The 14,444-nt window shown below is 28.4% G+C and overlaps 1 protein-coding gene across 2 annotated transcripts in view; it reads left to right on the forward strand.

Moving 5' to 3' along the window:
- Window positions 1-1,219: 1,219 nt before the first annotated feature.
- Window positions 1,220-14,444, forward strand: part of LOC107442078 (zinc finger protein AEBP2) — a 35,785-nt gene continuing 22,560 nt past the window's right edge. The window contains exons 1-2 of one of the 2 annotated variants that reach the window (XM_043045388.3): window positions 1,220-1,619; window positions 11,632-12,376. In XM_043045388.3, coding sequence (XP_042901322.2) covers window positions 1,321-1,619; window positions 11,632-12,376 — 1,044 coding nt within the window. In that variant the 5' untranslated portion in view covers window positions 1,220-1,320. Of the gene's footprint in view, window positions 1,620-8,014; window positions 9,575-11,631; window positions 12,377-14,444 lie in introns of those variants that run through there. The other variant, XM_043045389.3, reaches the window with a different exon arrangement.

The raw sequence follows: 14,444 nt of genomic DNA on the forward strand, positions 1-14,444 counted from the left end.
ATTCAAGTATGTAATAAAGCACTATTATTTCCCTAATTTAGACAGCTAGACAGTTTTGACATTTTATTTAGACAACATTGTTTAGTTAAATTTTAATTTGATTTTTTAAGTTTAAGAACATAATGTAATATCTTCTCGCATGTAATATCTTCTGAAAAAAATCCAATGTCATATGGGTGGGAAGTAACACTTTGAGGGCCACTTTCACATTCATCAGATTTTGTTACGCTCGAAACGTTTTCTTCAACGGAAGTATCACATTTCTGTACAACAGAAAAACTTACATTGTACTCCGTTCCCCATTTTATATAATTTTTCACCCCATCTCCAAAATTCTCGAATTGTCTCAAAGATGACAGAACGTCTAAGATTCCAGAATCATCGCGTAAAGACCTCGCGAATGACAGCCAGTCTCGAAAACTATCGCGACTGGCAGAACAGAAAGGAACCAGTCCATAACAGTATTACTTGAATTTGGTTTCAAAAGTACAACCCTATTATATTAAATGTTTTTTTCAATATTCTGAGAAATACCGTGAGAAAAAATGGTAGGCATAAGGCAAATAAAAATATATAGTCTTAAAAAATAATACCCGCATAATTTCTACTAAAATTTTTATTTTTGCCATTTTGTCTGAGCTCAAGGGGGGTGTTCAAACCCCTAAACCCCTCCCTTGCGTACTCCACTGGAATCATCATTGATTTAAATTCATTTAATAATTTAAAGCAAGGAAGGAATAAAAATGATTAATTATTTACCAGATATTAAGCAGTTTTAAGAATTTTTTCTTGTGTGTGAAATTTAAAGAGCTACTGTGACAGTTCATTTTAATTTCGTCCCCCTCAAAAACTGAACCCCAGCTAAGCCCCTGGAAAAGAGATTTGATAATTTCAATAAATATTGCATAGAATAAAATAAGCAGACAAAATTATTTAGCGAATAATTTTTGTGCGACGCATTTTAATTTTAAACTCGTGCCTCTGCAAAAAAATAAACTTTTCAGGATGACACGGGAAAAAGGGTTCTCTATATTGAAAGGGTTAACTGAGGGGCACTTTTCAAGGAATAAAAAAAAAATGAAAATAAAATTCCCGAAACTTATGTAAAAAGTATACGGAACATGTCAACGGCTTTTTTTTTCTTCTACTTTTTCCGACTCTTCGCCCACCCCCAAAAGAGGGGGTATAGCTTTTCCTATCCCAGGATACTCCGCGACGATGTAAGGGGGAGAGAAAATGAACAAAAAATATGTTTTCTGATTCCTCTCTTTTTTTTCCGAAGTTGAGAGGAGCAGCAGGAGCAGGCAGAGCTGGTTCAAGATGGCGGCTAGCGGCTTGGTCGATATGACCGATGCCGCTGCAATTGAAAAAGCAATAAATTTGAAAGTTCCCCTTGTGCGATTGATACCGATGAAGGCGATTTTTCCTCAAACTCTGGAGAAGAACGGTGTGAGAAATGGATCAGATATTGCGAAGTGCTTAGAAAAATTAAATAGCCTAATCCCTCCAAAAGACAAGACCAATACACTAGTAAAAACAAACTCTCACGCTAAAAATAATGGATATTTTGGAAGAGAATCTTTCAATAGTCGGCTCGGACGATCGCCAAGCACCGACAGGTAAGTGAAAACTATTATAAATAAGTGATATATCTTTTATAATTACGTTTAATTTCCATTGTCAATAAAAAGCTAACCCCCTAGTGGGGTGTACCATTGGAACAGTCCCTGTTTAATAATATGTTTGGGACATATGGGGGAATGAAATACAATAACATAGAATCGAATGATTATGTTTTATCTAATTTAAAACTCCTCTTAATGATTTTATTTGCTTTTAGTAATAAATAATGTTATTATTAAGTTAGTTTTATAATTATTAAGTTTTTATTTATACTTCAATGTTGCGATCATTTCTTTGGTATCTTTTTAATTTGTATAATTTTGTTACAAACAAATGGTTTTGTATTTTGTGATTAAGAATGATTATCATGTGTACTTTTCTTGTAAAAATTATAAACAATATGGTAGATATTTTTAAGTTTTATTTAATTATCTCTAGGCTTGATCTAAAGGGGTGAAATAATAGTTGAAAAATCACTCGATTAATAATAAACAACAGATCAGATGTATACTTATTAATAAAAATGAAATCTGTTTGTTGCAATAATTTGCTAGCCGTCTGGAGTGGCGCCAAGATTTCCCTAACGGAGGATTTGATAGCCCCCCCCCTCCCCGTGAGAGGGTAAATTCGGGATTAATTGCATTTTTTAAAATTAATGTGTAAAGAAAGTAACAAATAGAAAAAATGCCATTTAGCTAGTACCACTTTTGCTTGTTATCTGCAAAAATTGTAAACAAACACTAATAATAAAATTGTCTATATTTCCAATTAGTGCCCATATCAAAACAACTACACATGTGTGTTTAATTAATCAGCTGTAAATTTTGCACTTTTTCATAACATGGTTAAACTTGCTCAAATTTATCTTTTTCTTGAGTCTGTGTTTGCTGGTTTTAACATTTCAGTAATAGAGCACTAATCTGCTAGAGTTTAGAATTGAACCTCAATTATAAATAACTTATATGTACTTCAATTATCAAATTAAGTGTTCTAAACAAAAAAGTAACCTGTCTTAAATTGTTGAAAAAATAATCTTTAACTGAAGGTAAAAAAAGACTGGTGTTTACATCTGTCTTGCTATAAATATCAAGTAAATTTATATTGGAAATATACAGTCTGTTTTTTTAAAAAACTATTTAATGTTTAGTGTGTAGGACTATAAAGCTTTTTCTAGTCGTGGTTTAACATAAAAATTTATGCAACACTTAAATGTATGCTCGGATTTTTCTTTTGTACTAAGGCTTGCTACAGGTAAAGAATGTATAATTAAGTACCATCAATTTTATTATTTATCTATTCATCTTTGAAAAAGTTTGAAATTATATTGTTACATGCTGAAGAAGAATACTAAATTGAATTTTAGGTGATATATGTAATCAAGGATGCCTTTAATTGACTAGTAATCCTTGCATTTTAATAGAGGCTCAATTATGTGATTATTATAGTTATTTAATTTTTACCTAGCTTTGGTCAAGATTTGACAGTAATGAGCTCTTATTCTGACAATAGAAAGTTTTTGCAAAGCACTTGCCATATGTTAACTGTAATATTAACTTAATTTTGATATCCTTAAGGGACACGGTGATATGTAGAGAAATTGTAAATGTGCTATGAAGCTCAAATAGAGTGAACGTTAGAATTATGGGTAACCACAATCCAATACAAAATCTTTCTTAATCTTATGGATTATTAAAATTCTTACTTTGTCATAGTTGTTGATGACATACCAAAAATGCACTTCAGGGCTAGTTCCATATGTGCTTGTTCATGCCACTTTATATCACCAAGATGGCAGGCAGTGACCCTACTTATATTTGATATGGTTGGGCTTGCACATCGTAATTATTTCAACACAAATACTGATATAGAAATCTTCAATGTACTGATGTCGTTTCCAAAAATGTGTAGTCATGTTTGAAGCTGTTGTATATCTTCTATATTAAAATAGCAAATACTACCCAGTTTTGTTGATCTATTGGATTGCCTCGTCTAAGGAATCTTTAAGTTTAAAAAAGTTTATACAGCAATTTTAAGTCTTTCTATCATTTTGTGAAATAAGGAATGCACACAGTTTCTCAATTTTATGTCTTAGTGTCAATTGTATAGATGTCGGGTTAAGGAGCATTTTAGATTATTCATTGTTTCCAAAAATATACTTGGTTCTTCCTTTTCTACTTAATTTCAGCCCTTATGAGGCACCAGCAATATCATGCAAATGCAGAGCTGTATGGTAAATATATTGAAGATAAATTATTCTCTTCCTTGGCAATGTAAAAAGGATATTTTTAATTAATTTTAAAATTTACCTTTATAATTTTTACTTGCAATACAGAATCCTACTATTATTACATGAAATAATATTCTGTATCTTATTGCATACTACAATACAGAAAACAATTGGATGGATGCTTTATTTGGCAATGGTAGCAGTCAGTCGCAATTTTTTAAATTAATAAAATAAAAGTTATTGTCTGTGAAGTTGTAAAATAGTTTAGGATCCAGAAAGCCTCATTATTTTTGATTATTGATTATTAGATTGATGAAGTTAAATGATAACTTAAAATACTTATTTAACTTGCCTGATGATTTTTTAATCCTTTTAAAATGTCTAATTGAATTGTTTATTACTGCATTTCCCAAATGACATTCCCTGAAACCTTAGGGTTCCCTGAAAAAGTTAAAGGGGCTCTGCGAGTTAGTACATTTTATAGCCAAGAATAAGTTTTGAAACCTCTGATTATGTTTAGATTCGTATTATAATTCAATAATAGGTAGTAATGCAATTATAATTCACAATTTGTTTAATCTTTCAAAAACCTTAATGAAATTATTTCAAGTAAAATATATGTGAATATTGGCATTTTTTTTAAAGAAAATATAATGTTTCTAATAACAATCTAATACATTGAATAAATGGTGAAAATACAAGCATGCGTAAAATATTCCCATATTTCATATAACGCTTATTAAATTGAAATAAAATAATTAAATTGTTTAATAAAGAAATATGTTTCCTTAATAATTATTTTTTAATATTTATCACAGTTTTTTTTAAAGTTTTCATCTCAAAGTGAACCATAATTAGGCTTATAAATGCATACCAAAGTTGAGTCCATACCTTGACTAGATGCAGTAGAAGGATTGCAATTTAACTACTGAACATAGAAACTAATTTAAAATTATTAATGATAAAGCGATGAAATATCTTTTATAGGTTATAACATTAACTATTATTACCTTAATAAACTTTATTTAAAAAGTCAGTTGTGATTCTTTAGAATTTCGTAGCCGAAAAAAATTGGGAACAGCTGGTTTATTAAACAGAAAAGAAAATTTACTCTTTTTTTTTCTTATCTAAATTTTTTGTTCGCAAATTTTGCAGAAAAATCTGAAAAAGGAAGAAAATAAAATTGGCAATAGAGAAATCAAACTTTTGTCATCCAGTGATCAATCTGTGATTTATTTGGATTATTGATTTCTTTGGATATCTGAGTGGAAAAAAAGTGTACTTAAAGTCATGAGAAAAAAAAAAGTTATGCCACTTTATAAGTATCATTTTTATTTTTTTAACTAATACAAAAATTATTTAAACTTTCTAGCTGAACTAAAAAGATGAATAAAATAAAATTTTTCTAAAGATAATTTATTATTCTAGACAGTTTATTTCTAAATGTTGTTTAAACAACATGAACTTTTAATATGAAATAGGAAGTACTATTAAATTATTTAGAATTTGATTAATCTACTACCTATTTCAGTATCCTTAAAAATTTTGAATGAAGGAGATAATAGAAAACTGCATTATATACCAAATCATAATTTTCATTGTCTTGTATGTGACTCCTAAAAAAGAAGGAAAAAAAATAATCGTTTATAAGAAGTCTGAGTAAAAGAAAAAAAAATGCTATTATAAAACTTGCTCTTTAGAATTATAGTTTTAATGATATATTGATATGAAAAGTATAGCTACCCATTCTGAAAAAAAATTCTTGGAAACGTAACTCACTGCACATACCCAATGAATAACTTGCAATCAAATAAAAGAGAAATAATTAAATCAGGGAATGGTATAGTTTTCCATCATCTTGAATTTTTAATGAGATAACTAGGATTAGAGTTTAAATTTCAAGTTCTATATGTATATAACATTGGAGCGCTTCTGTCAAGCTCATTCCTATTAAAAGAAGGAAGAAAAAAAGGTTCAATGGCAGCAAAAAAGAAAAAAAAAAGTTTTTATTTCAAGAGGTAGTAATTTTAATTCATAGTCATTTTACAAAACACACACGAAGAATAAAAGGATTGAGCAATTATGCTTCTTAATTAAATATGGAAGGAGTAATTAAGGTTTTTAATAAAAGTAATTAAATATTTTTTTTAGGTGAAAATGAAGATTTTTTTTTCGCGGAAAAATCCATTGTTAAATGTTATCATAAAAAAATATTTTTCCCGTCACTTTTTATTATTTTTTTTTTATTTTAATTGTAAAATTGATTGGCTTTCTTGTTAAAGGTTTCTGTTTAGAAAAAAATAATTTTTTTTTCATCAATATTATTATTATACAATTTTCTCAATTATAATTATTGACGAAGACTAAACATTTTTTTGGTGATGGGGTATTTAAACTATAATTTATTTAAGAGTGGTTCCTACATTTGTATTTTACTTTGTTCTAAAATATCTATTTGAATTTTTAAATTTAATTTATAACTTAATTTTTTTAAGGGTAAAAAAAATTTGAGCTAGGTTATCCTCTCTGACCTCAGTTGTCTGGTCTAAGGTTCTGTTTTAATTTGTAAATATTTCAGTATACCAGCCTTAAATTTAATTAGGTGCAATTTGAAGAACATGCAACTTCCTACATAACTTCGATTTTTCAAATTGTTAATTGAATGTTATTCTTCAACTGAGTTATTATAGTTTATTTTTATTTGTTATTTTATACAATTAAAATTAAGCTAGCATGAAGGCATTTTTTTAAAAAAATTTTACGAATGTATAAATTTTTGGTATTCCAATAAGCAGTTTCACAAATACCAAAAACATCATTTCCGACAACCTTTTAAAATTATTTCTGGTTGCCGTCCGACGAATACGACCTTCAGGATTGCGCTGATCGATAATTTCAACCTTTGAATCTCTGTTGTGATTTGCATTCATTTTCTTTTACATGTGAAAACAATTTCATTTTTAATCGCTAATTTTTTTCTTACCGTTTTGTTTTTATTAGAAAGTAAATTTCATTTTTACTGATTGGATAATTCATGAACTGCTGAATAAATATACTAAAATATATTATTTGCTTTTTTGTATTAATTTTTTTTAAAGAAATTTTGAGGGTTATTCGTCTGTTAAATGCTGTTTTTAATCGTTCAGCTATTTTTTCTTCTAGTTTCTATATTAAAAGTAAATTTCAATTTTACTGATTGGCTAATTTATGTACTGTTGAATAAATAATTTTTTAGTTGTATATAATTTTTTATTTCAGTAATTTTTGTAGAAATTTTGAAAAGTATTGATTTATCTGTGAATTGCTGTTTTTATTACGATTCGTCCTTAACCTTGTACTTTCCTCTGCTTCCGTCATAGGTATATCTGTTAACATGGCGGTAAAGGGGGGGGGGGTTATAGTACTTTCAGCTGTTGCTAAGCCTTTCGTCACACATCTGTTTTGTGGGTATGTGTGTGAGTGGGGTTAAAGTAATGCACATTTAACCTTTATTCAGCATTTTAAATTCAAAATACTCTCTTTTTCTAGAAATTTATAGACGATAAAAGGGGGGGGGGATTTTTATTCCCTCTTCCTTTTTGAATTCTCTTTTATAACAGCTTTTTTGTGTTATGTGACAAAGTAAACAGAAATTATTAGATTGATATTAATTTGTGACTCACTTTTCTTTCTGGCCTTTTGTGCTAAAAATGTGGTAGAATGTTCTGCGTGGGGAAAATAAAATGCCTTAAAACAACGTTATAGTGTACATCGACTTAAAAGTATAAACTTGTTAATTTTGACTTTGAACTTTTAACAGAACTGCATAGTACTTTTGTTTATTTTTTTCTTCTGTTTTTAAACTTAGTATTTAGGACTCAATGTTGTTTTTAGGAAATGAAATTATGAAAGCCACGCGCCAGAAAAGTAAATGTGGCAGTTTTCGTTGTGTAATTAGAATTACAACTTTCTTACTTGCCATATTACATTTATTATTACAAAATGAACTTTTCTTTCTGAAGTAACTCGTAAATGACTTTTAAATTATACTTCTGTTATTCTTCATTTCTGAGGCTTGGATCATCTTATGTTGTTCATATTCAGTTTATATTGAACCTTTCTAACTAAGATATGTTTTATGCAATTGCCAAATTTGTTCCATATTCTTGCCTGTTTGGTTGGAGAAGAGGTACTAGATAGTTCAAGGGCGCTTTAGCTTTATTTATTTTTTTTCCTGTTGAAAGGCGTTTTACTGTTTTGCAACGCTACGTTAAGCACTGTATCGTTGTGATTTCTATGATCAGTATAGTATCAATATCATAAATTTAAATAAAATTTTTTTGTGTACTTGGATATTTTCTTTGTTTTTCTATTCTATTCTATGCCTATTAAATATAATAGGCTGGAACTATTTATTTCCTTTTGCGTTTTCTTAGCGTATATAACTTATATCTATTTTTCAAAAACTGTAAATCTCAAATCTTTTATTTTAATAATTTTTCAACTTCTCGGTGGTTCGATTTGGGGAAGTCAGGGTTCGTAGATTGGACTCATCGCAGATCATTTTATTGTAAAAACGTATTTTTCATAAAATATTTTGGCTTAAAAAGGGGCCTAATTTTTTTTTTTTTTTTCTTTTTTTAATTTTAAAGACAAACCCTTCTCAAAATTTTCTTTTCCGAGTCAATAATTGGCATTTTGCGTGTAGCAGGTGAGAACTATTTGTAAAAAATTATACTAAATGGAAAAATTATTTATTTAAATGAAAAAAGTAAAAAAAAAAAAAAAAATCCTTTTTATTTGTTATTTAACAAGGTGCGTATCGTTTTTAAAAAGTGCTTAATTTTGATTTACATTTTTTAAAAGCCCTTAAAGGTGCTTTTTTTAATTCGGGGCTTGTAAAAAGTGCTTAATTTTCTATCTTTCAAAAAGAAATTTTTTCTTTCTCCGTGTTGATTGTCTTTCTAAATTACAGAAAAATTCATGATTTTTCTCTGCAATATTTATCAGAAACTAATTATTTTATCGTGATTATGTGAAGTTAGTGAAAATTTTTTTGAATTTTATTGATTTTATGTTCATAAATTAAGAACTTTAAACGATAGAAAAAAGTAATTTTTATTACTGCAGAGATCCTAATTATTTATTTATTTATTTTTGTAAAGTGTTTAAAAATATTTTTTGAGTGCTTAAAAAAAAGTACATAAAAGGTGCTTATTTTTTGTTGAAAAATTTGACTAGGCACCCTGTTAAAGACTAAAATGTTTTTATTTGAAAGCAAATTTTTGTAATTTTAACAAATTCACAAGAAAAAAAAGGAGGGGATCCATACAATTATCAAAAAAAGAATCCTGGCTAAAAGAACCTTAATTGGAGCTAATCACAAAAATATTTTGTAGATGTTTCACAAAAACCTTAGAAGAAGTCTGCCTGCACACACTTCCGCTTCTTTCTTTATCCATATTTCTACTGCATTCATACAATCTTCCTTTGCCGACAGCGGGTATTTTAAATGTTTCTTCGTTATTTTATTGAAATGCAAAAACACTGTTCTAAATTAAAATAAAGTTTTAGGGGGCGGGGTAAAGGTGTATGCGAAACGCGTGGCAAACTGAAAAAGAAAACAAAAATAGCGGAAAGACCTCCTTGAAGCCAGGCCTCCCGTAATATGGGTTGGAAAAGAATGATTATTAATTCCATGCCCCTTATGCGTTCCACTGTCTATAGCAGACGCGAAAAGCGCTGGTGAGTGTTTTGTCTCTTCGAACGATGTGCATCTTATTTCATTTTGGATAATAATTTTTAATATTAGAATTTCTTTTTTTTCCTTCTTATTTCTGGAAATTTTTGCTTTCTTTTAATATTCCTTCAAAAATTATCCTTTTTTTTGTTTTTAAGATTTTATTTTACTTAAGCGTTTATTAATAGTTTCGTGTTTTGTTTATTTTTGATCATGAAATTTTATCATTTACATTTATTACGTTAAAGGCAAACGTTTGAAAAATCATTTTATTAATGAGAAATGCTGTTCCTAAAAATTGTTTGTCCAAACAATGGTCTTTTCCTCAATTTTATAATATCATGCTAATATTTTTCTTTTCTTTTTCATTATAATATATTTTTCCATTAAAACAATTTTGAGACAAATTTATAAACAAATTTGAATGTTAAAATGGCATAAATTGATGAGCTGCAGTACTGAGTAGGCTTTATTTATTTATTTTTTTATATTGATATTTTTCCAAGATCACATATGTAAGAATTAAACTATTTTTTTTTTTACGTTAGTGGAATTTATTCCAAGATCACAAATAAGAATTAAACTAGTTTATTTATTTTAACGTTAGTGGAATTTATTCCAAGATCACAAAATAAGAATTAAACTATTTTTTTTAACGTTAGTGGAATTTATTCTAAGATCACAAATAAGAATGAAACTATTTTTTTTAACGTTAGTGGAATTTATTCCAAGATCTCAAATAAGAATTAAACTAGTTTTTTTTTAACGTTAGTGGAATTTATTCCAGGATCACAAATAAAACAATATTTTTTTTTTTTTAACGTTAGTGGAATTTATTAATTATGGTCCTAAATATTAAGTCACTCATTGAAGCAAAGTAGGATTGTCAGCAGCTTTTGCATTTCATCTTGGATCTTTGACTGGTGCTTTCTCTCTCTTTGTATTAAGTTTTGCAATTTAAGCTTTGCTAATCAGTAATTGTATTTAGCTGTGCACTAGCATTTAGGATGGAATTATATAAAAGTTATTTACTAACATATATTTTTATCTTATCAAAAGTCTGAATCTATGGTGGTAAGAATTATAGTCTTGACGGAAAATAGTTTGTTTTATTTTTATTTCTTCTCATGTTACCAATAATAATAACAAATCACGCATTTGTCTGTATAGAAAAGTACGCAATATTCTTCACAAAATAGGTGCAAAAACTTCCAAGTTAATGCTGTAAATTACAGAATAATCCACCACAAATATTTTTCTGAACCAAATTTGTTGCAATTATGTTAGAGGACTGTTAAAATGGCAAAACAAGGTGAATTTTAAAAATAAAATTAAATCATCTAAAAATTTCAAAATTGATCTGAGGTGAGAGCAAAGGAATATGTTTTGTATTAAAGCCGAATTAAGTACAATGAGTAAAAGCTTCAAAATATATACATGTTACCGTAGTACGTAAAATCTGTATTGTAAAATTTAAAATACAATAGAAATCATAAATAATCATAGGCAAAATAGAAATCATAATCATTACTTTTTAATTTTATCATATATTATATCTATTCTGCCCTTAAAACTACAATTCCTTCTTAAAAGAACTATAATTCTTGTTTCTAAAAATGAAGGTTTCTTCTCTTATAAGTTGAAAATTTTCAAAATTCTTACTCATCAAAATTAAGATTTTGATTGCAAAATTTAGCTTTGAAGTAAATTTTGTAAGTCTGTCTGTTTAAAGAACTCCCTCCATGTTTGTCTGCTGCTAAAACAAGAAGAAACACATTTTAGAGAGGAGAGTTTTGGATACTTTTCGCTCTGGCAGCACCTGTCAAAACTTGCTCCAAATGTTTTTACCATGCCACAACCCTACTTGGAATAGTTCTACCTCATAACCTTAAACACTGACAGTGCTTCAGATGACTGGTGAGGGGAGTTCTTCCTATAGACAGACTATATGTATGTAACTATGACAGAAAAACATGAATAAGCCATAAACTGTCGATAAAAAGTTATATTATTTATTTTGTACTTTATTAGGTATTTAAATTTTTTAAATATTTTTTTACAGCATTGTAGTGAGCAACTTCGGCAGCGACCAAGGTAGTGTTGATTCTTGTCATTATAGCAGCAATGGAAGTGATAGTAACAGTGTATCTTCTCCAAGCTCTCCAGAGGAGCCAGACTTGTGTTCTAGAGCAGGATCCCCCCATTCTATGCCTCCATCTTCACCAGATCTTAATTTTAATGATCAAAATGATGATGCAGTTAATCAGATGGACTTTGAGGACAAATCTACTGTACAAAAAATTTGTCCTTTGTCGGGAACTACAGACTGTAGTACATGTGGAAATTGTTGTGAGACTGTTTCTTTCTCCAACAAAATTCCTCAGTCTCTGTTCTCTAAAGAATGTGACTTTGGAACTTCGCAAATAACAAAACCAAAGGAAAACTACCTCTACCAAAGTAAAAACTTTGTGCCAAACTCCAAATGTGAATCATTCCAAAATTCAGTGACTCATTGCAATGTAAAAAGTGATAAAATTGAAGAGTGTACACTTTCTACCATTAAATGTGATGTTAAAAACTATAAATTTAATTCTGGGTCCTCACAACAAATAGCTGTACAACCCGAATTTGTATCATGTAATGGCACAAATCAATCCAATTGTTCCTCAACTGAACTACATTGCAATTGGATGCAATGCCAAGCATATGTAGATGGTAATGCTGAACTAGTCGAACATATAAGGAATCAACATGTACAAGTACAAATGGACAAAGAAAATTTTGTCTGCCTTTGGGTTGGATGCAAAGTAATTCATTTCTTTTTTCTTTTCTTTTTTAAATAGAACAGTTTAATAAATTACTCAACTTTCCTCTGTAACATTTATTCCAATTTAACTTATACTCAAAGTGGAGTTTTATAAGCCAAATTGTATTGTAAGTGTTTTATGTGATACTCTAAAAATTTACCAATTGATTACTATTATTTTTTTTTACACTATTTATTTCAGTGGTTGAACTTTTTATTTAAATTTTTATTTAATTTATTTTAATTTAAATAGGAATTGATACTCATCCATTTTGCCAACCCTAGTACATTTAGCTTTTTTATCAATAATTTTCTTTATTTTAATTTTTTATTTATTCAATTAAAAAATTAAATAAAAAGCTGTTGAGTTTACTGTTTTTTCATTGGCATCTTTAACGACTATGCCAGCTAAATGCATTAATACCAAAAGTTTTTTATGTTGTTAAATTTATATTTAACAATACTTTTAAAGAAACTGATTTATTAACGCTCAATTTCAGTCGTTTTGCTGATTTATTTTTCATTGCTAAGTTTGTCACCAGATTTGAGAAAAATAAATCAATGTGTAATCAAGGAAAATCACATCTATGTAAAAAAATATAAATTTTATAATTAAAACTATGCAATAACATACAGGTAAAATATGAACAGATTAAAATTACTGACCCATGAAATGTGAGTCAAATTTTTTATTCTACTGAATAACTTCTAGGCTTTGGCCATTCTTTAATCACTTACATCTGTATTATGCACAGCAATAGTCAATCTTCTGATTACAAAATCAACTACATTTGATTGTTTCACGCACGAAAAACTTTTAAATTACATCTAATTCGCAATCATCAATTACAAACAAAATGTCTTTAAAAAAAACAGTCCTACGCACAGGTTCAAGCTTACAGGAAGAAAAAAAAACTTGCACTAATTGCCTCTGGTAAATACTTTCTGAGAAATAAAAATGTATTTATCCAATGTTGATTATTTATTTTCACAAAATTTTGTTTCAACAATTTGTAATGATTTTACAATACTAGTGCATATTGTTGTTTTAAGTATTTAATGTCTGTGTTGAACTGCAATTATGTATAGTAAAACTTTAAATTATTTTGTACTTATTTCAGTTATTATTTCCTTTATTAATCTGAGAAAAGGGTTAAATGAAAACATTGTTTGCTGGAATAGTGTACTCTAATGCATATGACATTGTATCAAGCAACAGGCTTAATTTTCCATCTTATATCTGGTATCTCTTTAAATATGAGATTGTTATAAGTAGTTCATATTGTATATCATTTTAAAACTTTGAATATTTATCTAGATTTCGGTTGACATTTTTGTTGAGGCTAAGACAGTGATAGATAAAGATAATGTTAAATGTTTCTCAACAGCATGGCAGGGAGCTGATATGACATGAGCGTACAAAATTTGACTGGATGAAATTATATTAAACTGGAATTATATTAAAAAAAGAAATTTTTCTATTTCGAAAGAAATTGGAGGCTCCAATTTTCCTTAGGGCTCCAATAATTTGAAAATGGTTGGTAACTAGCAAAAATTTCTGGTAGTCAGTAAAAGTATTTGCACGATTCCCCTTTTCTGTTCATAGCTTCTTTTTTTTTTCGGACTTGAAATTTAGTTTTATTATAAAATTTGTGCTGCAATAAAATTTTGCTAAATAATAATAAATGGATGGAAGGAGGCAAGAGGACTGGCACGAGACATGGGTGCCTGGGTGTGCCAGCTGGTGTGAGGTAGATAGATGAGAAGAGAAAAAAATACATCAATTGGGGTTTTCATTCTTTTTTAACGTTAGATTATTAACACAAAGAAATTTTAAATCACACTTTTGAGTGATCATGTTTTAATGGGCTCAGCTTTATGCCAATTTCATCCTAAATCCATATTGCTACAAATTTTTACACTGTTTGTAAAGTCCTGATATTTTTAATACAGTAATATTAAGCCAGTTAAATGTTGTATCCTACGTTTAAGTAACTATTTGTCACATACACTTAATTTATGCTTATTAAATCAAGAATTTGTTTGGTATTTTAAATAATTTTGTAGCA

The sequence above is a fragment of the Parasteatoda tepidariorum genome, chromosome 9, assembly GCF_982258835.1.
Source record: "Parasteatoda tepidariorum strain Cologne lab strain chromosome 9, Ptep-v5.0, whole genome shotgun sequence".
NCBI classification, from domain to species: Eukaryota; Metazoa; Arthropoda; class Arachnida; order Araneae; family Theridiidae; genus Parasteatoda; species Parasteatoda tepidariorum.